The following is a 25,102-nucleotide window of genomic DNA, read 5'->3' as shown; positions in this document are numbered from 1 at the left end:
ACAAGGTAATTTATAAGGATGAGAATTACTTTATAAATGTTAGTCAGCTTTTTGGGACTGACTTGGAGTTTTCCAATGGGAAATGTGGGTTTTTCCCCCCTCCCCTCACCATATTTTATGGACAGAAAGGAAGCATCCCAAGTAAAACTATTAGTTCCACTTGAAAGTTATGTGTCTATAGAATCTATTTATGAAGTCTGCTTGACTACAATAACATAAATAAAAATATTTATTAGTAAAATTATCAATGACTGACATTATTTGTAGCACTGAAGAGTCCTTACTTGTGGGGACTTAAAATATTACAAAAGGAGTGATTTAACTATCTAAACATGTGAAGTTCATCTTATTTTAAATCAGCTACTTTTTCAACCTCTGAATATTTACCTTTTACACATGTAAATTTTAAAGTTGTACTTCAATTTGGCAAAATTTAACATAATGTGGCTAAAGCTAAAATTTGTAAGATCTTTACTCAATAAAACATAATATTTGTTGTTCATAATATTTCTTAGGAAATATTAAAAATTCTTCCAGGGTGGAGATAGTAAGTCGACAACTCTTCAGATGAAGTTCAGCATGTTAGGTAATGTGTAGCTATAAATGGAATGGAACATAGATTTCTGCACTTAGAGAGCTTATAATCACACACACAAGCATGGACCTATTAATAGCACATAGACACATGCTGTCTTCCAGAAAGAGAATGACTAAAAGGAAACAAACACATTCTGTTACACAGCAAGTCAAGGGAAGATGAATCCTAACAGAGAGAGTCAGTGGTAGAAAATGGAATTAGTTCACTCTCAGTGATAGTGCTGCAAGATAATAAATACCAAGTATTCTCACTCCAGAACGAGGTGTTGGATTAACTAGGTAGATTCTGCATAGAAATTATCTTAAATCAGGTTTTGTGACCTTGAACACTCACTCACACCGAACGCCTGAAAGGGTTCAGCTGAAGTGGCCAGGGGTTTAGAGATTGAAAGGATGAGTCCTCTGGAGTGAGCTATGGAATGAGTCACGTGATCTCCATGGAGGGAGTGAGTAATTTTCTTTCCAGTCTATTGACAAAGGCTTCAAAGTATCCCTTGCAACCTGGGAGATACAGCAGACTAGCTTCTGGCTCAGGCCCGATAAATCTTAAAAGAAAGCCTGTGAGTGGAGCTACCTGCAAATGGCCAAACAAAAAGTGTCTACACTTTCTGATTACATTAACAGATTGTTGAATGTTGAACCTGTCTTCAATATCTGACTTAAATTCGTCTTGGTTGTGGTGTGTAATTCTTTTCGTACATTGTTGGATTCATTTTGCTAATATTTTGTCAAAGCTATTTGCATCTATATATTTGAGAGGTATTTCATCTTCTGTAGTGTCTGTGTCTGGTTTTAGTATTAGGTTAATGCTTGCTTCATGGACTGAGCTAGAACGTTTTCCATCTGCTTCTATCTTCTGGAAGAGATTGTGGAAAATTGGTATGATTTCTTAAATGTTTGGTAGATTTACCAGTGAACCCATTTGAGCCTGGTATTTTCTGTTTTGGAAAGTTATTAATTATTGATTCAATTTCTTTAATAGATATAGGCCTATTAAAATTGTCTATTTCTTCTTGTGTCAGTTTTGGTAGATTGTGTCTTTGAAGGAATCTGTCTAGATTATCTAGGTTATTAAATTTGTGGGCATAGAGTTGTTAATAATATTCCTTTATTATCCTTTCAATGTTAATGGGATCTGTAGTGATATCCCCTCTTCCATTTCTGATATTAGTAATTTGTGTCTTCTCTAATTTTTTCTTAGTGTGGCTAAAGGCTTATCAATTTTATTCATCTTTTTAAAGAACCAGCTTTTGATTTAACTGATTTTCTCCATTCTTTTCCAGTTTTGAACTTTATTTCTGTTCTAATTTTTATTATTTCTTTTCTTTCTGTTTACTTTGGATTTAATTTGCCCTGCTTTTCCCAGTACCTTAAGATAGAAGCTTGGTTATTGATTTTAGATCTTTCTTCTTTTCTAATATAAGCATTCAATTCTATAAATTTCCTTCTAAGCACAGCTTTCACTGCATTGCATAGCTTGATATATTGTATTTTCATTTAATTTATTCAGAATAAGTTTTAGCTTCTCTTGAGATTTCTTTTTTGATCCATGTGTTATTTAGGAATATACCTTTAATTACCAAGTATTTGGGGATTTTCCAGTTATCTGTTATTGATTTCTTTACATTTTTGTGGCATTTTTTCCACTGTCTTTCTGTACTGTTTCTATCACTAATTTTTTTTAAACTGACCAACAGAACTGTAAAACTCGTTCAATATTAACTTCTACATGGTCTAACACTTTAGAACCAATAGATTCCTTTTTTGTCTGTTTTTTCTTGGAGACCTCTGAACTGGAATCCCACAGGCTTCTGCTCTCATCAGGGTCTATGCAATTGATGCATAAATTTGGACATGGGACTTCACTTAATATCATTAGTTCTCTCTTATGTTGGATTCCCCAGTTGCCTGTATTTGACTAAGATGACCTCAACATTCCCATCACTTTGACTAAACTTTTGACTAAACTCAGGTTTCTTCCTGAGTACAGGCCTTGACCTCACTTTCCTAAGAACATTTTCTTTAGAAAACTTGCAATTATAAATTCTTTCTTTGCTCCTTCAAGATGTAAATTTTCTAAAACTCAGGAATGTCTTTCTCAAGGCCCTGGGAGCCATTTCTTTGAAATGTAATTGTCAAGGAAGATAGCATCGTTATCTCTCAGTCTCTGTGGATGGGTAGAAGCCTAACTCTGAGAAGAAACAATTAACAAACACAGATGGCCTAATCACATTGACTAACCTCCCCCACAGTGCCCTCAGGTACTTTTCCATTAGCTCAGCCCAGCATTTACAAATCCTCCCAACTTTTGTTTCAGTGGAATTGAATTTAAGTTCTCTCCCCTGTTGCAAAAGTCATAAATAAAATCTTTCTTGCCTGTTTAACTTGGAGTTGAGCTCAGTTCTGTACTGACACCTCTCTTCCCTACTATAGCAGTTAAGAAAACGTGTCTTGCTATTTTTAACAATTGTCCAATGCAATTTTTCTTAACAGCTCTCAAGTCTCTTACTAGGTTTTTTTCCTTGTTTCACAGAGTACAAAATTCACTAGTTTCCTAAGAATAGGTGAATGATGTTAAGCCTTATGTGTTTTCATTCAGATTTTATATTAATTGATTGATATTTTGGCTGGATATATGCTTCTTGGTTGAAGATGATTTCCTCTCAGAGTGGGTGAATATTTCTCCCTTATCTTCTGGTTTCTGTTATAACAGTTAAGAAACCTGATACCATTTTGTTTCCTACAATTTTTTATGTAACCTGTTTTCTTTTTTCTGATCTCTTACATTATTTTGTTTTCAATAGTGAAATATTTCAAAAACTTTGAAAAGCGTAGAGGGTATGTACAACAAAATCATTATACCCATCACTCAGACTCATTAAATCTTATGCTATATTTGCTTGCTGTCATTTTTTAAATAAAATTTTATAAATATAAATAATGTTATCTCTGTACTCCTCCTAAATATTATTTCCCTCTCTCCTTCATAGATGATTACTATCATGATTTTGGATTAATATTCTCATGAAAGTTTTTCATAGTTTTATTAAATGTTTATACATTCATTAATAATATAAAATATTGTTTTTAGGTTTTAAAATGTGTATACTCACTCACGTGGAACCTAAAAAACTAAAACAAATGAATAAACAAACAAACAAAAAGCAGAAAGAGACTTGTAAATACAGAGAACTGATGGCTGCCAGAGGGAAGGTGAATGGGTGGGATGAGCAAAATGGGTGAAGGGTAGTAGGAGATACAGGCTTCCAGTTATGGAGTGAATAAGTCTTGGGAGTAAAAGGTACAATATAGGGAATATAATCAATGGTACTGTAATAGTGTTGTACAGTGACAGATGGTAGCTAAACTTGTCGTGAGCACAGCATAATGTATAGAGTTGTTTAATCACTATATTGTACACCTGAAACTAATGTAACATTGTGTGCCAACTGTACTCAAATAATAAATTTAGAATGAAAAAAATAAAATAAAATGTGTAAAATGTGTATACCCTCCAACTTATTTTAGTTCCATATGATTTTTTTGAAGTTTATATAAGTAGAAAATCTTTTGGCGCCAGGTTCTGAAATTCTATAAGCAATACTTTGATGGCTTTTTTTTTTTTCATTTAGTTCATAAAGCATTTGGAGGGCCTTTCAATCATGAGACTGTTCCTTCCATTCCAGAAAACATTCTTGCAGTTTATCTTAAATTGTTCCCTTCTCTCTACTTTTTCTGTTACTATAGAAATTTCTGTTAGTCAGACATTTGACTTCCAGGATTGACCTCTTACATTCTTACCTTTTCTTTCCCATTTCTCTTGACTCTCTTGGAGATTTTCTTTACCAACTCCTCGCAGTGTTATATTGAACTATATATTTTATTTTTAATATTTTGAATTTTTAAGAGTTATTCTTCTCTAATTATTGCTTTTGTATACCTAATATTTTTAAATTGTTTTTGGGCTATAACTTTTCATAGTTTTCTGAATTATTATTTTTTAAAAATTGTGTTTCCCACATTGGTTTTGTTTTATCTGAGTTAATTATTCTTAGTAAACCAATAAGTAGACAAATAAGTAAATAATACAATAATTATTAAGCATCTACTATGTGCCATATGCAAAATTCCTGCCTTTATGAGTGTTCATCATACAGTAGGGAAAATGAATAACAAATACATAAATATATAAAAATATCAGTGTAGCAATTAACATATGGAGAAAAATAAATTCAAGTAAAGAAACAGGATAACTGAGAATTGAGTCATGGGGGGAGTGTAAAGCTATCTTAAATATAATGGTAAAAAAAAGTTTATTTTGTGTTAAGAGAGTCCTGAATGGGATGCTTGGGTGGCTCAGTCAGTTAAGCATCTGCCTTGGCTTAGGTCATGATCCCAGGGCTCTGGGATGGAGCACAGCACTGGCAAAGGGCTCCCTGCTCAGTGGAGAGTGTGTTTCTCCCTTTGCCCCTTCCCCTCCCACCTCTCCCCTGCTTGTCCTCTCTCTCTCACTCTCTCTCTCTCAAATAAATAAATAAATAAATAAAATCTTTAAATAGAGAGAGAGTGAGAGAGAGAGTCCTAAATGAAGTATAGGACTGAACAGAGCAAAGATAGGGAAAGCATTCCCAGCAGAGGGAACAGCTGGTAGGAAAGTCCTGAAGATTTTTTGTTATGTTTGTTTAATTTTGTCTCTGACTTTCCTGTTGGGAGTCTTTCCTTAAAAGTCTGGGGATCCCTGGTTGTTCTTTCATATACAAGAGGAGAAAGCAAAGCATGTGTGGCTGTTATTATGCATTAGTGCAGTAATCAGCTAGTATCCTTCACATATGATGACCGGGCAGTGCCTTCCAAATGCTAGATCTGTATGGATCTGTAGGACTTTGTTCTGGGTCCTCCAGTCTACTAATGGGGTTGGGTAAGCACCAGACCACAGAATGCTTGGGCTGAACTGGGAAGGAGTTGCTGGTTTTGCTACATTTGTATGCACTTTTTTTTTTCTTTCCGTATGCAGTCTTTAAATTAATCCAAATGTGTTCAGAAATTTAGCCCATGCTTGCCTGTGTCTGGAGTCTCACTTGTCCAGAGGAGAAGCTTGGCTTTATAAATTAAAGGAAGAACCTGGGGCAGTCTAATTTCTCCCTGAACAGATTATTCAGTCCATTCCCATTTTCAGTCCTGTGCCTCACACACTCTGCTTACTTCTAAATCCTGAGTTTTGAAGGGCTTTATAGGTCAAATCTGTACATTGGAACCTTTCTCCACATGTTTATAAACTAGGTTTTTCTACTCTGCTAAGTCACTCACCAATCCTCCATCTACTTTCTATCTTCTGAAAACTGTCCTTTTCCCCACTCTCCTATTCTCTTTTACTGTTAGTTTATAATTTTTTATTCTTTAATATCACTATAGGAGTTTAGGGATAAAATGTAAGTAAGTGTATATTTTCAACCAGTTATCATTAACTGGAAGATTCCTGGCATTATCTTATATTCCATTTATCTTCCCATAGACATTTAAATAAAGAACTTTGTTTTTGATGTGCATGTGTGCATTATTTTAACCACAAAATATAAATTCCTTGTTGTAAAACAGACAGTGGAAAGGTCTTGAAGTTCCCTTTTAATGCAACAGAAATTTCTGTGTTATCTGCTCTATGCATAATCAATAGGTTATTTAATTCCCACATATTTTGTAAGTTTGAGCTCAAAATTATAAGAACTTTTGAGACAAAGAACAAGTCTTGATAGCTCAAAATAAGAGAGAAAACTATAAACCAAATCTTGTGAATTCTGCAGGGATTCATATTTTAAAACATACAAAATGGTCTCATAATTGTAAGAGTTTAAAAGTTTTAAATCTAAAGAAAACTTTCATAATTTTATGATCAGATCAGTACAATAACAAAAAACCCCTTTGTATCAATGTATTTATTCATTTCTCCTAGTAAGTCTCCAAAAAGTTCAGATTGAAGGACCCCATTATCGGTCATGTCAATTTTCAAAATAACAGGGTCTGATGGGTTACATGAAAGCTGTTATTAGCATTAAAAAGTTATTTCTGACAGGGGCTATATGCATTCAGGACAACACAAGAACCCTAATTGCTCAACAAATAATAAGCATTTGGTTAAAAAAAAAGTTGACAAGCAAATGAAAAAACGATACTAGTAACATCTCAAAATTTCAATAAAAAGCTAAAATTTACTTTCACAGTTTCATGGCATTTGAAGAAGAGCATAGACGCATCTTTTTGTTCCAAGAGTAAGCAATGGAGAATCTACTGCAGAGATCAGAAGGTGGGGAGGGGGGAGAGAAATTTTGAGTTGCAGTTTAAAAAATCTGAAATGTTTTCTTAGATTCTTGGAGTTTTCTATGACTTAGTTCTTTTGGAATAATAATATTGAAAATGGATACTTTCTCATTTCTAGACTGCTTAGTCACTACCAGAAAGGCTAGAAACTGCACTTTATAATAAGGCAATTAGGTTACAATTAGCAGCATAGTGGCTAACACATATTAAATTATTCATACACTATAGGCAAAGCCATAACGATGTGAAGTGATAGAACGTCTGATCCCTAACATTATGGGGCTTATTGTATCTTTTCGAGGACAAGGTATAAAGATGAAATGTAGCAGTACAAGGGAGTGTTTGATCAGTATCTCAAGAGAGGTGTGGACAGTTTATGCACAGGACTTTGGAGGGTGTACTGCCTGTGTACTCTGGTAGGACAGCCCCTTAGAGATGGGAACTCTATCTGGGGCCTGAAAAAAGACCAGGATTAGGTAGGCTCACAGCCTGGGGGGAAAGACCATTTTAAGTAGAGGGCCTAAATAATCAAAATTGCAGAGCTATGAGTATTTGTATATTTAAGAAATGTATATTTAGGTAGCCTTAATTTTATGAGGTGAGAGTTTGTGAGAAGGTGCTGTATAAAATGGCTTTGGGAAGATCTTGATTTAGGACTGGATTGAGCAGGGACTTAAATGCCAGAACAAATGTCTCAGCTTATTGAAAGACTTTTGATCAACAACAGGATGTTGGCACTGTCAAGCATGAACCAAGAGGTGTTGCAATAAATATTAGTCTGCTGTAGGATTGGGGTGGGGCAGTGCAGGAAACATGATGGACATCACTACGGGTGCTGTTTTAAGCAATAGTCATTATGGAGGTAATGAATAATTCATGCTATAAAATTCAAATGCTTGACCTTATTCACCCCAGACTATTGTCCTGAGTTCTACAAGGGTCGAGGGAGGCAGGACCCAAATCACTGCTCTCAGCTGTCAGAAGAACGGGAACAAGTCAGCATTCTCCTCTCCTTACTTTAAAACATGCTTCTGGTGATGATATTAGAGGAATGCCAGCAAGCACGTTGAATGGAAAGAAGAAACTTTTACCAATAAAAATGCTCCAGGAGGTCAAAATATATTAATAAAAGCATGTGAATTTGGGGGCGCCTGGGTGGCACAATCGGTTAAGTGCCCTACTCTTGATTTTGGCTTGGGTCATGATCCCAGGTTCTGAGATTGAGCCCCGAGAGGGCTCCCTGCTGGAGATTCTCTCCCTACCCCCGTGTGCTCTTTCTCTCTCTCTCTCTCTCTCTCGAAAAAAAAAAAAAAGACATACATATTTAGTTGTTAGGACTCAGAGAAGTAGTTAGGAAACCTTGGGATTGAATGATATTCTGTATTAGCCTATGATGCAGGAGTTGGAACAGTGGGAAAGGCTATATTTGCCACCAACAATCACTTTTTTTCAATGAACTCTTATTTATTTACAACCAATATACACTGGGTTACAGTTTGAAATAACACGAGAAAGCATCATTCTATATCTTATTGCCAATATCTACATATGGATACCAATTCATAGGAAATGCTGAAAAATTCTTAAAAATTATCATCATCCGTGGCTTGTTTCCTGCTGGTGAGCTTAATATTCTAGCCCTAAATATAGCTGTTTTTCTGTTAAGATATACATAGATCTATGCAAATCTACATATAAAAACCCCAATGCTAAATTTATCCTGGTAACATATGAAAATCAGTGACAGCAAATTATATTGTTCAAGATGCCAAGAAGAAGCAGCTGAGCAAATATAGATTTGAGGAGATAAGAAAAATTACAAATGTGCTTTATTTAACAGGTTGAATGGATGTTGCATATGTAGGAATGAAGCCCAGAACATAAGGAAGTTCCTATCTACCAACTCCAAAATCCAAAGATGTGATTCATCCTGCTAGATGATGAACTTAAGGGGAGTAGATGGGGTGTCAAATATACATCTATACCCTTACTTTCTTTTAGAATCTTCAACTATGGGCAACTTTGGGGTTTGGATGATTATGGATCATAATTCAATATAACAACATAGCTGGTGTTAACTCCAGTTCCTAGTTCTTATCATTAATTATTCAAGAAAAGATTTTCACAAATATTTCTGTGAGTGTGGAAAACCATAGCTCTAAAAACAGATGAGGGAAGTCTGATGGAATTTGGGTTGTTAAAATTTAGATTTTAAACACAAAATGTGTTTCTTCTCACTATATAGAGTCACTAAAGATTTAATATAAAATGTTTAAATTTCATTGCTATTATATATTTTCATTATTTCTTGACTGAAACAGGTTTCTCATGTCTGTGGTCCAACAAAGGCCATTATTTCACTTTTCCAAATCTTATCCTGACTGCCTTCTTAGTCCAGATAAATGTTTTATGTTACCTCACAATGGGTCTGCACTTTCTGCATGCTGAGCATTGCTGTGAAAATCGCATTTTAATAAAATCCTCAATACCTCCTATTAACATCCTGTATATCTCTCTGCATTTAAATTAATACTCTGGACTACTCCTTCTAAGAAGCTTTTCCTGATTAACTCTATTCCCTTTTCAGCACCACAATGCTATACCTAGTACTTCTTTATATATGTATATGAATAGCAATATTATCTTGGTTAATTGCTTTTTTCTTACGGGGTAAAGGGGGATGTGAAGCCCAAGGATAGTCACTGTTCCTGCTCAAAAAGTGCATATTAACTCTCAGCTGAAGAAGAGAGTTTGCATCTGAACTACAAGAATTTTGTTTTAAGGTGATCCTTGTAATGTTCTGAAAGAGAAAGAAGGGGGGTGAGAAGAAGGAAAAGGAAGAAGAAGGACGGGAAAATAATTCATTAAGGAAGCTTCTGTGCTCATGTTGAAGTTAATCGAACCTTCAGCCTTCAAAGTCCTCATTTTTTTTTTAACCTTCTAAAGTTAGGACTCATCAGCCATGAGTAGGATCTAAGTTTGGCACAACGAGTCTTCTCTCTTTCACACCCTTACTAGCAGATGCTAGAGGCAGAATTTTCTCAGCTGGTTACAATAATGAAAGATCAACTTCTCACTGGCTTTATAGTTTTCCATGTACTGAAACTTCTTCAGGCAGCTTTTCCTGCTGTTTTCTCACTTCCCATTTGTTCCTTCCCTGCAGGTATCTTTTCCCATCTTGTGAGTGTTCCTTTCCTATCTAAGAGCTTTGAAAAGTGATCTGCATTCACTCTAGGGGTTTAGGGAGGCAAAGAACAGGTTAGCTATTTCAAGAGAGGAGGTTACCGCTGTTTCAGCACTCACCTGAAGGCCACCATTTCATTTGTCTATAAAGCACATTTCTGTGGATTTTTAATTGGCATGGAGGCACACAAGTGCTGATGATATTGAAGACTTGGAAACATTTAAGGAACCCTGAAATGTCCTTTAATAGTTCCCCACCATTACTGCCAGGCATTATCCCAACTACATGTGCAGCTCACCCCCAGTACCGACACTCATTTCCCCAAGGTCTGAAATTCTGACTTGGATAGCATCTGTGCTTGCCTCCACGGATTTTAGCTTGTCAAGGATTGAATTGGGAGCCTGATCTCACTTCGATCCATAGTTCAAAAAGTCTCCATTAAATTTGTTACCAGAGATGTTAATAAAGTCTAATGTTCTTTTCTTTGTTCATTCTCTTGGAAGAGAGCAGCTCATGAGAAAATGATGAAAAAATAGTAGCAAGACAGAGAATGAACCAAGTGTTAATGCTATTGATGATGGACTTCACAGTAATTTTTCAGGTATTGAGAATGACCATAACTGGAGATGAAATGAAATACTAATCAGTAGAAATTTTCTCTATAAAATCTCTATAAATCTTTTCATTTTAAAGATAAGTCTGTCTCCTGGTCCATTATGAATTCTGCAACTTATGGTTAAGTTTGAGGCCATACATACTGCAAAGAAGAAAGGAGGTAAAATTTATGTATTCATTACCTAGTATACGCTACAACAACATATAAGAGGTAGGGATTACTATCCTTATTTAACAGCAGGAAAAAAAAATGAGACTGAGTGCATTTATAACTCTATCAAGTTATTTTTTATTAAGGATAAAACTAGATTTCAAAAGCGACTTCATGTCCTTGGACCTCGTTTCCTCTTAAGAAAATTTTTTGGTCACCCAATCAATCATTGCCAAAACACCATACTTGGTATTCTTTAGGAGAATGTACCAGAATAAAAACTGGCAGACACATAATTCATACAACTTATTTCACAAATTTCTAAACGCTGTTCAGAAACCTACTCAGCACTATATAAGACCTTGACATGTCCTCTTTGGTGGTTTGTCAACTCTCATCCAAAATTCACTGTACCTTGCATTTATAGTAGAGCTATATTTGCCATGCATTTGGATGAAGAAGCTTTTAAAGATATTTTAGTTGTACTTTATCCTCATGAGAATTGTTTTTTAGGTGGTAAGATTTGTTTCTTGTCTTGTTTTATCCTGGCAAGTACATAGATCAATACTGCTTAGAATTTGTGGAGACAAATATAAATAAACTTCTAAGTCTAAATAAAACACCTTTAAGTATATGTACCTATTTCATTTGGATTGCTTCCGAAGTGCTCTTTGCAGCTTTTGTAACACATAAGGCCAAGAGGCTACTGGTGGAAAGGTCGCTGTGTAGAAGAAAACATTAAAAAACAGAAAAATACTTATCACATTATAGAGAGAAAGCACTTAGTTTCTTAGTCTTCTTTAGGAAGAGAAGATATTCTTGCCAGAAGTGTAAGGGAAGACAGAATTAGAAGTTGGAGGCACAAATACAGGGAAAGAAAGAACCAGTTCTATCATTCTTGTGGCAGCGTTGGAGAGATGAGAGTGGAGCGGTAGTTCATTGGACAGTAGTTCATTCTAGAAATGGTGCTGATACAGCTGCAGCATCCCCCAGAACCTAGTTCTATTTAAAGGATGTGCTTCCTTCCAACTGATTTTTTTCATTTTGTCTACAAAAAGGAGGCATAATTATCAGAATATTCTTTTCTGTTTACTGATGATTCTCTTAAGAGTATCAAAAAATGACTTGAGAAGTCCCGTGAAAAGGGATAGCTTAATAATTCCCCCTTCCAAAGTGGTTGTTCAGAGCCCTAAGCCAAAGAGCCATGTAATTTATATACGTTAGCGTGCCCAATACGAAAATGGAAATCACAGAGGAAAACATTGTGGTATAATTTTAAGTTACAGGTAGATTTTGTTAAGCTACTTCAATAAAGGGTTAATAAAATGACCAGCTCTTTTCCTGCAGTGAACACAAGGAATGGTTGACATCTAGTGTTCTCCTACACCTAAGGGATCTTTATAGCTTTATGATCAGCTTCTTTGTTTTGGGCTTTGTGTCTGAAAACAGACACTGATAAAACTGCATCCTGACACTGTGTCCAGGGTGGTTGTGGGAACTAAAAATCCAGTCGTGAGGAAACTTGAGAGGAATCTGGGTTGAATTATCTGGAAAAGAATGAGAAGGGCCCTTATAATTGTCTTCGAGTGGTTAAAGAGATATCAAAAGTCATCATTTACAGTTAACTCTAGGGCAGCACCCCAAGATTGAAGCTGATGAATTTATCTGGCCGGCAAGGCTGATCAGCCTTAAAGGATTAGAAATGCACCCAAATTGAATGGGCAGTGTTCTGGGTAACAAAGTCCTGCAGCTAGTGGTTTTCAAGCAAAGGATGGATGGTCCTTTAAGAGTGAAGGGCTGTGCTCAAACTTGTACAGTCTCTTCCCTCAAAATGATTCTGTGATCATATGAGTAGAGAGAGACTAAAGATCACACATGATATGATTTTCTGTTGTCTCGGTTTATTCAGGGCCACTTAAATGGACAGGAGAATATGAACTTCTGAAGTTCATGTGAAATAACTTAGAAAAAATACACTATAATTTTAAGCCTACAAACGAATAGTTTATGCTCAACTGCTAAAAATCTGCCTCCACTGACAACTAATTTTAGCTCTTAAATACTATACTAGGCTCTATTTGACAATGGTTATATATAAATTCTCAGCATCGGGGCACTTGGAGAATCTCTTTAGCAGTATCAAAATCACTTAAACACTCTTGTGAAAAGGAGCAATTTTAATAAATTTGCACCAGTGGTTGCTCCTAGCTAGGATGAAGGGAGTGACTTGAATTTACACAATGAATCTGAAAAGATTCCTACAAAAATCCAAGCAACTTAAGAATTAATTCTAATTAGACTGCTAAAAAAGCCACTTACTGTTACGGAAAATAGCCACGTGATTATGAGTGACTTCGCACTTTAAAAAATTCAGTCACAGAAGAACTGAAATTTACTGCGAATCCTAACGCTAAACTCAAACCTGATGTATGTGACTCCTTTCACTCCAAAATCTAGTAATTAATTTTCCCTAGTGCTACATTGTCACTGAGCATGGATTGAAGCTTTAGTTTTTATTAACTGTATAATTTGATTTCTCCCTAGTTGAGTCCATGTTAATCATTCTCCATAAAGATAGATGTATGTGCCTGTCTGAGGTCACTGAGAATAAAAGAAAAGGAAAAAGTAAAAATATTTCATGTTCAGGAAAATTTTGAAAGCGTTCATGTCATTCATGGGAATCACCTATTTTTCTTTTTTTCCTTCTTCTGGTTTAAATTGTCCAGGTAATTATGTAATTTCTCTGCTCTGTTTGCCAGTAGAAACAGGGAGTCGAGATGGTGGGAAAAGTAAAAGACTGTGAATAAGAAGATATGAGCTCATGACCATGGGCATCATTCTCTATATTGCTTTTTCATTCAGTAATACAGAGGAGATAATGACCATCCCTTTCCAGGTAATTGAGTACTAGAGAAGTAAAATGGGAACTGTTACCTTTAATAAGGATGAATTTGGTCTTGGTGGTAAAGCTCTGTAGGGTACTGAAATAATGAGATTTCTGAAGATCTGTAATAATTAACCATTTTCATCTGAAGAATCCTAACTTTGAGGATTAGCACACAGTTCAGAACCCTCTCCCATCACTTTAAGATACTTCCCACTATGCCGTAGGACAGCCTTGACTTACTTTTACATTATTATTGCCCAGATCCTGTACCCTGGCTACTCTACTTTGTCTCTTGGTCCGTAGTACTCCCCCGGACTCCTTTCCTGGCCTCTGCCCGAATGTAAGGAGTCTACATTTGCCTGTGTATATCTCCAAACATAATTCTGGCTTACTAACCTTGCTCTAGACCTTCTCTCCACTTGAATCCAACACCCCAGCCTCCGTACATGGAGCCACAGTACCTATGGGACATTTCTTCCTATGCTACTTGTGCTCCTGCCTGTGTTTCCTGACGTCATGATTGGCTTCCGATCCTGGGCCTCACAGTCTTTCTGCGCCAACTGCTTTTCTAGACCCAGTGCACATCAGCATAAATCCTACAGTCTAAATATATTCCATTACTAATTACTGGCATAAGTATCTCTTGACTATGACAAGCATCTAATAGAGCTTCTGAATTGAATTATTGAGTCAATAGATTTCACGTACATTTAATGAATGTATTGTGGTCACGTGAGCTCTCTCTTTATAACTTGGTTTAACATTTCTTTTTGACTAAAATGGATTTCTGAAAAATATAACAGTTTTTGCGATATCTTAATGCTGGAAAAATTTTAAAGTGTATCGGATTTAAACCATAAACAGAGAGGCAAGAGGAATTGAATAAGAAACTTGTGTTCAATTAGATTAATGACTACAAGTAAGTATATCTTTACTTCTCTTAGGCTCCAGGGTCCTTATTTTCTTCTTGGGTGGAAACAGAAAACAATATTTCTCCTGTGCACATGGATAAATTATTCCTTCCCATGGGCCAAAATAAGCAAGAAAAAACATCTTGATACACTAGTTTTGGGGCACATAATTTGAGACGGGAAATAGTGTTGAGTATGAATTTGGGGGCTAGTCAAGTCTGATAGAAATCATTTCAGAGCATTCTAGAGGCAAGTGATAAACTGCTTATCAGTGTCTGAGAAAAAGACCTAAGATTGTAAAAGTTAGTTTTGGGGGCAAATGTCCCTTGAAAGAGGGAAGATTGTTCTGGTTCTGTTCTGGACTTCTGACCCCCTCTCCTCTGTGAGATTGTTATACCCCTGTGGCTTACTTCTTAGATGAATGAATTAAGAGAAAAGTAAAAGTACTTATTTCCCACTCTTCAGGTTTTCAGAGATGAAAAAGAATTTCCACTTCATCCCTCCTCAGGAAAAAAGGATGGGAGAAATAAACTTGCCACATCTCTCCTTCCTCTTAGCCTCATCACTTCCACGAAGAATGACTTATTTAATGGACAAGTTTGGAAAAGAGGATGAGTGTACCCAGGTCAGTGGTTCCTCTCCTCTTATTTGGAGCCAGCTTATCTCAGAATGCACAGGATTTCTACAGCTCCACAGGGTGAAACTGGAGGTACATTCTAGATCTTCTTTATATCAATATTTATGTGGATATTTTATAAAGATACATTTGTATTTAATGTTGCTATCTTTTATAAAAATATACAACTCAACTGAATTTCTGCCTGGAAGCTGAATGATACCAGACTGGAGAATGGGTCATGGAAACAGGAGGCCCAAGGCAAGTATTGGAAAGAAGTCTATACTCCTCAAAGGGCTCACTGTACCCACAGCCCACTTTCGAGGAATGCTGAGTTGGGACCCCAAATCCCTGTCCACTGCTAACTGGATAATGAATATAACCCTTATACGAGATAAGGATCAACAGAACCAGTTAGATCCTGTCTCTTGCCCAGGCTGAACATAGTATATTTAAATAAATTTAACTGTCTGTCACTAAAATATCCATCTCCAAGTCATTGATGGTATTCTAAATATGTCTCGGTTCCTGGAAACTGGGAAGTGCCTAACTATTTCATGAAAATTAACTAAGATTACAGTTCTTCAAAGTCATGAAGGCCATGACTGTAGAGGGTAAAATGATAAGTAAGACATGATTATAGACTTCCAAGACTGTATAATCTGACACATAGTCAATGCAAGTAATTACATCATAAGGTAGAATGTGTCTATAACCTTAGTAAAGGTAAAACAAAAAAACCCCACCATTTTTGAAGTTAAGGTCACATCCTGTTTTGTTATGATGAAAGACTTAATAGGGGAGTTGGTATTTTAACTAGACCTTATAAGACAGAGAAGATTTAAGTAGGAAGAGATATAAGAGGGAATTGTGGGTGAGGTATAAAGTGAACAAAAGAATTTAAAAAGGAAATATTGAAGAAATGGTGAGTAGGTCTGTGGAGCCACAGTGGATTGCTTTTGCACGTGTGTGTATGTGTATAACCTAATTATGTGTGATTATGTGAGAGTATTCAGGCATGAGTGTGTGTGTGCAAACGTGTGTGTAAATGTGTGTGTCTGTCTGTACATGCCCCCTGGTACAATCACTGTGGGGTGGTAAGGCAGTGGAGTGGGGTGGGCTAGAGGGAAGATGAGAGTCATGGGGCACTAAAGCAGAAACAGCTGAGATGATTAATTACTTTGGGACCAATGGAGCATCCTTTTGACTATAACACCCACCAATACCCAGGACTTATGCACAAGCTGGGAGCTAGTGTGGGTGATTGAAGATTTAGACTTGGCATTGCACAAGAAAAGGTGAAGGATGGAGACTCACATGTGCTGACAGCTTTATAGACATTATCTCACTCCATTCTCATTACAATCGTTTGGAGTGAACCTTCTTACTTAGGGGTGGGGAGAAAACTGCCACTGAGCAATTAAGTGACCTGGATGGAACTCCTACTTGTCTTACTCCAAAGCTACTGGTTTCTCCCCAGTATCAGAGACTTCCAGATTTTAATTGTTTACATACTTTCTTCCTTGGTTTGCCTTGTCATCACTTGTATTAGTCTCTTAATATTTTTCTTGCAATTAATTTACACTTTGAATTTAAGTTATAACTATTTATTTTGAAAAGGAAATGCATATCACTATTTGATATGCTGGTCATGCTTTTTTTAATACAAATTTAAATTCTTGTATAACATAGAATCCTCTAGCTAGCACATAAGGCTAAGAAAAAGTCCACTCTGCCACCCCTCCCAACGATTTTGGCCTGGATTAGCTCTGAATGAAGACACAGGGCTTGGTGAGCCAAAGTAAGACTGTATTTTAGTCTCTACTCCAAAGAAGTGCCTTGGAGCAGGGTACGATCTACATAGCTTTATGTGGTAGCCCTGAATATACCTATTAAATTAAAATAACAACAACAACAAAACAAAACAAAACTAAACCCTGCCTGACCATGCACTTCCAGAAACAATCCAGCACTCTTTTGGAAATACTGAATTTCACAGAATAAAAGGGGGCACATCAGTTGTCTTGATATCTGTGAATTTGCCTTTTAGACTCCTGCTTATGTATGGGAGCATTTAATGAGGCATGAGTCATTTCACAGAATGGATTTCCTGGATGTTTAATGCATCTTTAAATGCGTGTTAGATGGATAGATTTACACACTTGGATATGTAAATATTCCTTCTTTGGTCCATGAATCTCCACTGTATAACGCTGATGAGAACAGCTCAGGTATCCCAGGACCCGCCCCATGATATGATTATATCATGACTCCATGATTCATTTACTGCATATTTTATCAGAAGTTTCAGTATTTCTTCAATTCAGAGCTCTCTACATTCCCACAAACTCAGGAGGGAGCTTTTTGAATGCGACTTTTGGAATCTGGCCCTTCACCTCTGCTTTTACCCTACTTACTGTATTCCTACTTAGTTCAGAACCTAGCAATTACTTTCTTTTTAGATATTCATGCAGGCAGCAAGCAGTATTCTTTTTTCTGTTTTTGAGTGGTAACAAAAATAAAGTAAATCTGGTTATGATCATTACTTTTTTTTTAAAGAAGACAATGTGTTACAATAGAAAGAGTAGGGACGTGGGACTAAGAGTAGGGACACTTTGAATCTGGCATTTGATGGTTTCTAACTGTGTAATCATAGCTAAGTTAATTCACCTTTCTCTCTTCCTTTTTTAAGTGTGGATAATACTTTTAAGTTTTTCCACGGGGCCAAAAAACATAAAGCACCTACGGCACAAAGTGGGTGCTCGATGAAAAAATTTCTTTTCTTTTTTCATAGTAACTTTACATTTGTTAAAAGTGAAGCGAGATAAGCTATTCAAGTTTTGAAAAATACCTTTGATGTGCCACTGGATCCTATCCAACTATTTGGTATCTGATGATCGAACTAACCGGCTATTTCCTGCTTGCTAACATTTCAAGCAACACCTCCTGCCCAGATAAAAAATAAAACAAAGGACTATGATGATACATTCTTGAATCATCAGATCTAGCATTTTTCTTCCCTCGTCGCTAGGGTCACAGCCTCAGTGCAGAGCTGGTAGAAAAACTTTGCTTCAGAAACTGACATGTAATCAACGGCAACCCATACAGGTGAAGAAGATTTCTAAGAGAGGATATGTCCCAGGGAAAGAAAGAAATTACACTCAACTATGGCTTTGCGATTTATGTTTTAGACTCTTTGATGGTTGTGTTTAGTTCCTAAGTGGAATGAAGGAAACTCTCGTGTCAGGAAGACAGAGGAGGCAAACGCAAATCAATATTGCAGAGGGTGCTCAAGGAAATGACTTTTCTTCTTTCGTGGTATTTTTGATCTGGGAATGATGCATCTTAGCAATTTAACTCTCTTCCTTTAGAACAAAATAAATATCCAAAAACTGGATTTGAGAAAGCTGGAAGTGAAGATGGAAAATTTTAAGAAATTAAGTAACACAAATGAGCCAGCAGAGTCTATCGAAATGACCCGGTGAGAACATACAATGGTGAATTATTTTTAAATAAATAACTTGCAACCATTTGCTCAAGTGATATTTTCAGATTCCAACCTCTAATTTTAACAGGTACCTACTCTGATTCAAGACAAACAAATTCACACCACAAATAGAGTCAAACTTTTTGAGAACAACTTATTGGCAGAGTTAAAAGTCCTACTGTAAAAAGTGTAATTCTGTTCCCTGCTTTTGAGAAGGTGCAGAATAAATAATATCCTGGCTATCATTTGTAAGACTTTCCTCACAGTTGGAATTTTGAAAAAAAAATGAAGGTGTACCAATGAGCAGATCAAAAGTTTGAATTTAGCTTCTGCTGGTTGTTCGCTAAACATCCTTTCACTTCAAGTCATCCCATCGTCTCATGATAGGATAAGAAAATTGGCATTTAAGCATTAGAACTGAGCTCGCTTTCTTCTCTCATTTGTATAATCCTTAGAGTCTTAAACCCAAAAAGGACCTCAGAAATTATATTATTTGCTGGTAAGTAGCAGAACTAGATGAAAGTCCCAAATCTCCTAAATCTTACTGCATTTTAAAAACATTTTTATCCTTCTAGAGTGAACAAATCACGCACTCTCGTCCTACTGACCTTATAGAGATCATCATTTAAGCAAAATGCCCTCCCTCTTCTCTTCCTTTCTTCGATATCTGGAGCAGGCTATGATTACTTTTATTGATCCCTTAGACTGATGTATGCATCTAACGTAAGAGTCTAGGGAAGTTTTCTCTTTTGAAGAGGTTGTAATGGGGTCTCCGTTATCATTACCTGACTGACATCCCTTCCTTTTTTCTGATAATAGGAATCACCTTGCCCCGTGATGTTAAGTTGACTAATCACAGTACTTCATCCTTGTAAACACAGTAATTTAGCAAAGGGAAAGGCCCTGTTTCAAGTAGGGACAATCAGCGTCCATTTCGCAGGACTGAAGTGAACCTCCAAGAAAGAGGATGTCTCCTTCTGAGATTGAATATACTGACGACTGAGAAAGTCTGCAGAGGCCTGCTGTCATCTCTCCTACCATGGCAGGGGGCACGCCTGGCAGGGAAGCAATAACACAGAAGAAAAGGAGTCAGAAAAACAGTAGAAAAGGAAAGACAAATTCCTGATGGATTCACCTCATTTGTATCCTTGGATTCCGCTGATCCTGTAATGAGCACATCCTTAGGTTTTCCAGTTCACAGCCAATAGCTTCCCTTTTCTTTTCTCCCTAAGCCAGCTTGAGTCGGGTTCTTGTCACTCGGATTTAAAAGCGTTTCGATACAATAATATTATACAATATTATTCTGTAGGTGCGCCCTCAAATTCTCTACAGCTAACTGCTCTTGTTATTACGCAGTCATCATTCTCTTCAACTTTAAGGTCTAAGGAACCATGCCTCTTCTTTTCTGTTTTCCTTCTACTTATAAAGTTCAGTGGTGTGTGTTGCTCCCTGAGGAGTAACTTTTGGTCTTCAGCTGATAAGCCAGACATGCTTACGGGGCTTCCTGTTCTCACAGCTGAGTGTTCCCCTTCTCCACAGAGAGGCCCGTCCTACTCCTTCCCTTGCAGCTCACTCGAGCCTGGGACGGGCCGCGGAACGCTTTGAAGTGAAAACCCCAGACAGGTTTTATTTCCCAGGATAAAATGACTAGAAGCTGAGGAACAATGAGCAATGAACAATAAGGGGTGAAATGATGCTCCCCTCAAATGTAACCATGTCTGAACCCCCAGAATATGTGAACGTGAATTTATTTAGAAAAGGGATCTTTGCAGATGTAATTAAGTTAAAGATCTCAAGATAAGATCCTCCTGGTTATTCAGGTAGGCTCTAAATCCAAGGACAAACGTCCTTTTAAAGCCAGAAAAGAAGACACAGACACACAGAGGACTCTGTGGACTGTGTCTACAGGACTATGTCCAAAGTGTGCATGGGGCCACCAGAGCTGGAAGAGGCAGGGAAGGACTCTGTCCTACAGCACCCAGAGAGGGGGGATGGCCCTTCCCATACCTTGATTTCAGACTACTACCTCCAAAACTGTGCAAAAAAAATTTTCTGTTTATGGTAATTTTTATGGCAGCCACAGGAAATGAAAACAAGTGTATAAAACATAAATGTGAAAGTCAATTATTTCAGAACCAGTGAATGGTTAGGTTGTTATTTTTGTCACTGAGGTTTCCAGCCTGGGACACAGCCTGGGTCTTCCCTTGGACAGAATTAATTCCGGAGCAAGAAGAGGGAGGGCAAATGGATGCAAAGCAGAGATGAAAGGGAATACCTCCAGCCAGAGTGGGGAAGAGGTTTTGAAATATAAGCAAAGTCTTAATTGGGGATCTCTTCTTTCTCAAATTCTTCATTAGAAGAGAAATATTTTCTCTTCTAATCAAATTGGTAGTGTTTTCTTGAGGCAGTGATATATAGTAAAAGGTGCATGAACTCTGTAATCAGGCAGGCCTGGGTGCAAATTACAGCCTCAGCCTCAGCTCAGGGATCTTGAACTGTCTCTGATCCAATCAGAGCAAATGAGACTTCTGATCAGTCTGAGAAAGAAACCCTTGCTCTCCTCTTACAGATTCAAATGTGAGAAGAATGTAATGTTAAGAGTCACTGATTTATCTTCTGACTCTGAAGGGACATCTGGTCTTAGAATAAAGCCAACCAGAAAAATTGAAACCCAGACTGGGAGAGAAGTAAGACACTGGTTACATGATTTAAGATTTCCAATTCTGCTCTGCTGTGTCCTCCAGACTTTTTAGTTACAAGACCCAGTAAATTACATTTTGTCCAAGACACTTTAGACACCTTACCCAAAGGCTGCTGAAACACAATGTAAAGCCACTTAATGTAATTCTTGAAATGTAGCATATACATTATAAATATTAGTATCTTATTAGCCTGGAATTCCATCAATGAAGTTCCAAAGAAAGTGTCTTAAAGTAGTGTTTTTTCAGCCATGGCTGCATATTAGAATCCCCTGAACAGTTTTTAAAAACTCCAATGCCCAGTAGCATTCTCTACTGATTAAATCAGTCTCTAGGAGTGAGACTCAGGTTTGGCTATGTTCTTAGAGCTCCCCAAGCGATTTGAATGTGCAGCCAAAGCTGAGAACCACTGTTTTACCGCTCACAAACAGGATTTGCAGGGAAAGGGGGAGAAGAAAAAGGAAGGCTTTTACTTTAAATAGCAACCTTAAGTATTGCCTATTTATTGTGTCAAGATTTTGAAGTTCACTACCTCTGTGGAGACAGCTTCTAATCTTGTTTTTGTTCCCTCTGGCAAATTGTTGCTAGTTTTCTTTAGCAGAAGTTAAGAGAATATCTTTTTAGCCTTGGTAGGCTATGCTCATTTATTTTTATTCTGTGAAAAACCCTCCAAGCTTTTGAGCTCGTTATTTTATTAGGGACTAATAAATTTAACTTGACCATACACACTTCTAGAAAGCTTAGTGCTCCATATGAGGCAGGCTGACAGACTGTGTTATTTTTAAAGCGTTCAGCTTAGCTTATGAAAGGTATTAGTGTTACATTAATATCCAAAGTTAAATTTTGTGCAAAGTGTGGATTTTTCTTTTTTCTTTTTTTTTTCAGCCTCTGTGACCATCTAATACAGAAGATCACTTATCATAAACATTGGAAACTTCTAGAACAGTGGGAATTTGAAGCTAGCATGTGGCAAAAGAAAGAATTCTGGATGTAGGGTCATAAAACATTTTTTTTTTACCACTAAGTAGCTTTGTTTGCCAACTTGAACTTCAGTTTTTCTCATTTGTTAAATTAAGTGAGTAATATTTCATCTATAAATCTTACAGGATAAATAAACCATAGTTATTTGCAGGGATAAGTTTTATAAACCAAATAAGGATAAAATATAAGCTAGAATTATTGGAAAGAATAGGATTACTATACATATGAGTTTTGCTGGCATGATTTGAATAATACAGATGGTTAATAAATAGTAAAGTAATGCTTACCCAAAAAGTCATGCTTTCTGGATCAAAAAAGAATCAAACCTGCAAAACCCATCTGGGTCTATGGTACTGTGTCGTCTCTTCTGTTTAACATCAGTGTGCCAAAGGGAAAGGGATTTAATATTTGTAGGCACCTGTAGGCCAGGCAGTTTTAAAACATTCATTTATTAGTTTAACATTATTTTTTGAGTACCTGACTGTACCAGGTACTTCTCATTTAAACCTCACAACAAGGAGATGAGGAACCCAAGGCCAGCTCAGGGATATTAAGAAATATAAGGCTATGTTGCAAATAAACGGCAAAACTAGAACTTAAAATCAGGTCTAATTCTCTAGCTATTTGTCTGCAGTGATGTTACACTGATCCCCAGTTCTAGCACAAAACAGGTTTTCATCTAAAAAAAGATAGGAAACATTGAGATTGTCATGCTTTTTTTTTTTTTTTCCACTTACCAATTGCTTATTTAGAAGGTACAATTCAATGCAGGAGCTGTGCTGGTGCGGATTCCTTGCTCACCATAGCCAAACCCTTAGACTGTGGTCTGTCATCAGAGCATCTCCCTGATGTTCTCATTACCAGAGCAGTGCTGCTTCTTCAGAGACACTGGCCTCTGTGAAAGTGCAGGATTTAACAAAATGTCTACCTTCTTCCTCCTAAGTACCAATACTTCTTTTAAGAGTTTTGGATTTTTTTTTCCCTCAAATCGAAGTGGAATTACCAAGTTCAAGAACTGAATGCTTTTAACTCTTAATTTGTTTTAGAGACCATACTGTGAACACAAAATGTTTTATTATCTCAGTTTCACAACAAAGATATTGGAGGCTTAGGAATTTTCAGAAATGGAAGAAACTTATATTTTGGAATTAGTTACAACCATTCCTTTTACCCACAATCTCCAAATAGTCCTACTGGCTTCCAAGAAGTGTAGAAAATAATTTATCCGGTAGAAAACCTCCTCCTCCATTTTAATGGGAAGGGAATTATAATGCCAACCTGGCACAGGCTGAGAATCTCCACAAACCTAAGGAAATGTGGCCCTCCCACCCCCAGGTCAGATACTTATTATGTCTCTTTGATCCTCAGGTAATAAATCAAAATTGAAAATAATTTAGTCTTCATGTTCTAATTATGCAATTTAATTCTTTTCCTTAAATGTGATGATTAATGTGGAAACGTTTCCAGGAACTTCTGGGAGGAGAGGAAGTTTTTTTCTATTTTTTCAAAAAAAGATGTGTAGAAATCTTAGATGAAATGCAGTCTTATTTTGGATTCATCTGAAGGAAACCGTGCTTTATTTAAAAAACTCATGTATGCAGAAACACCTGGCCCAGAAGATGATTACCATATCAACAATGTCACAACAAACTATTCAGAAGAAATGCTTTATGAATATATGAACCATGCTTCTTCCTTTTTTTTTCACATTTAATGGGCCTGCAATTGTAACATGTGTCTCAAAACCATCTTTTGATTGAACTACTTCCTCCCCCCCAATTAAGGCATTAAAATAATCTATGAATTTGCTCCTCATAGCCACCAAGTTCCCCCTGCTTCTAAGTATCTTTCTTTTTGGAATTGTAGAAAGTACTGTTCCTTATGAAATTTGGATTCATCAGTAAAGTAGCTTCAGGTTTGTTGACTCGTATTTGGAGAACGAATTTATATTTTATTTATTTATTTATTTATTTATTTATTTATTAAGTAGTCTCCACGCCCAGCATGGAGCCCAACACAGGTCTTGAACTCAAGACTGTGAGATCGAGACCTGAACTGAGATCAGGAGTCAGATGCTTAACTGACTGAGCCACTCAGGCACCCAAGGGGAACAAACTTATAAAGTGAAACATACGGACAGTAACTTCTAAGTATCTAACCGTAAATATAGGAAAGGAATTTGTAGGGAAATGCAAAAGGGAGAATTTGTTCTTCATTGAAACAATCCAAAATAAGGTATTAATGACTTTACTACTAGAGTCATCCTATGAAAATTACTGAAGAATGAATGAATTTCAAACACGTGTTATTGCTGATATAAACTTGTGCAGAAATTGTGCTCCTTTACTCATTATATTTCTTATTTTGAATAAAATATTTGCTTTTGCATTCATTTGTCCAACTACAAGAAACAAATTTCTTCCTTCTCAACTCCAAATTTGTCTTTAAGTAGACTGTTTCGTAAGCCCAGGTATTCCTTAGAATTCTCCCATTTGAATGTTGGGGTTCAGCTGGGAATTTGAAATATCCACAAATAGTCACGAATACAAAGAAAATTTAATCTTCTATTAGGCCTATATTTACTAATATGTCTCCTCAACACAATTCTTCTCATACATGGGAGTCAAATCATAGAGGATTACATAGTTACTATTTGTGGGAC

The 25,102-nt window shown here is 36.6% G+C and overlaps 2 protein-coding genes across 5 annotated transcripts in view; one reads left to right on the top strand and one right to left on the bottom strand.

Moving 5' to 3' along the window:
* The window catches only part of NKAIN2 (sodium/potassium transporting ATPase interacting 2), a 968,851-nt gene that overhangs the window by 180,546 nt on the left and 763,203 nt on the right, over positions 1–25,102 (bottom strand). The window lies entirely within an intron of this gene.
* On the top strand, positions 5–23,480 carry LOC117803980. The gene is made up of 4 exons (XM_034669084.1): positions 5–1,043; positions 15,215–15,366; positions 18,645–18,754; positions 22,345–23,480. Exons 2-4 carry the CDS (start codon positions 15,235–15,237, stop codon positions 22,451–22,453), a joined length of 351 nt encoding a protein of 116 aa, XP_034524975.1. The 5' UTR covers positions 5–1,043; positions 15,215–15,234; the 3' UTR covers positions 22,454–23,480.

This window comes from Ailuropoda melanoleuca, chromosome 10 (genome assembly GCF_002007445.2).
Source record: "Ailuropoda melanoleuca isolate Jingjing chromosome 10, ASM200744v2, whole genome shotgun sequence".
Taxonomy (NCBI): domain Eukaryota; kingdom Metazoa; phylum Chordata; class Mammalia; order Carnivora; family Ursidae; genus Ailuropoda; species Ailuropoda melanoleuca.
This window is presented reverse-complemented; position numbering and strand designations above follow the sequence as displayed.

What these genes read in the sequence shown, in the direction of transcription:
- LOC117803980 (XM_034669084.1), top strand. Translation starts at nt 15,235, where the DNA reads ATGACTTATTTAATGGACAAGTTTGGAAAAGAGGATGAGTGTACCCAG. An exon ending in TCCACAGGGTGAAACTGGAG is followed by an intron (nt 15,367 to 18,644) that starts GTACATTCTAGA and finishes CTCTTCCTTTAG; the next exon opens with AACAAAATAAATATCCAAAA. An exon ending in GAGTCTATCGAAATGACCCG is followed by an intron (nt 18,755 to 22,344) that starts GTGAGAACATAC and finishes TTTTTTTTTCAG; the next exon opens with CCTCTGTGACCATCTAATAC.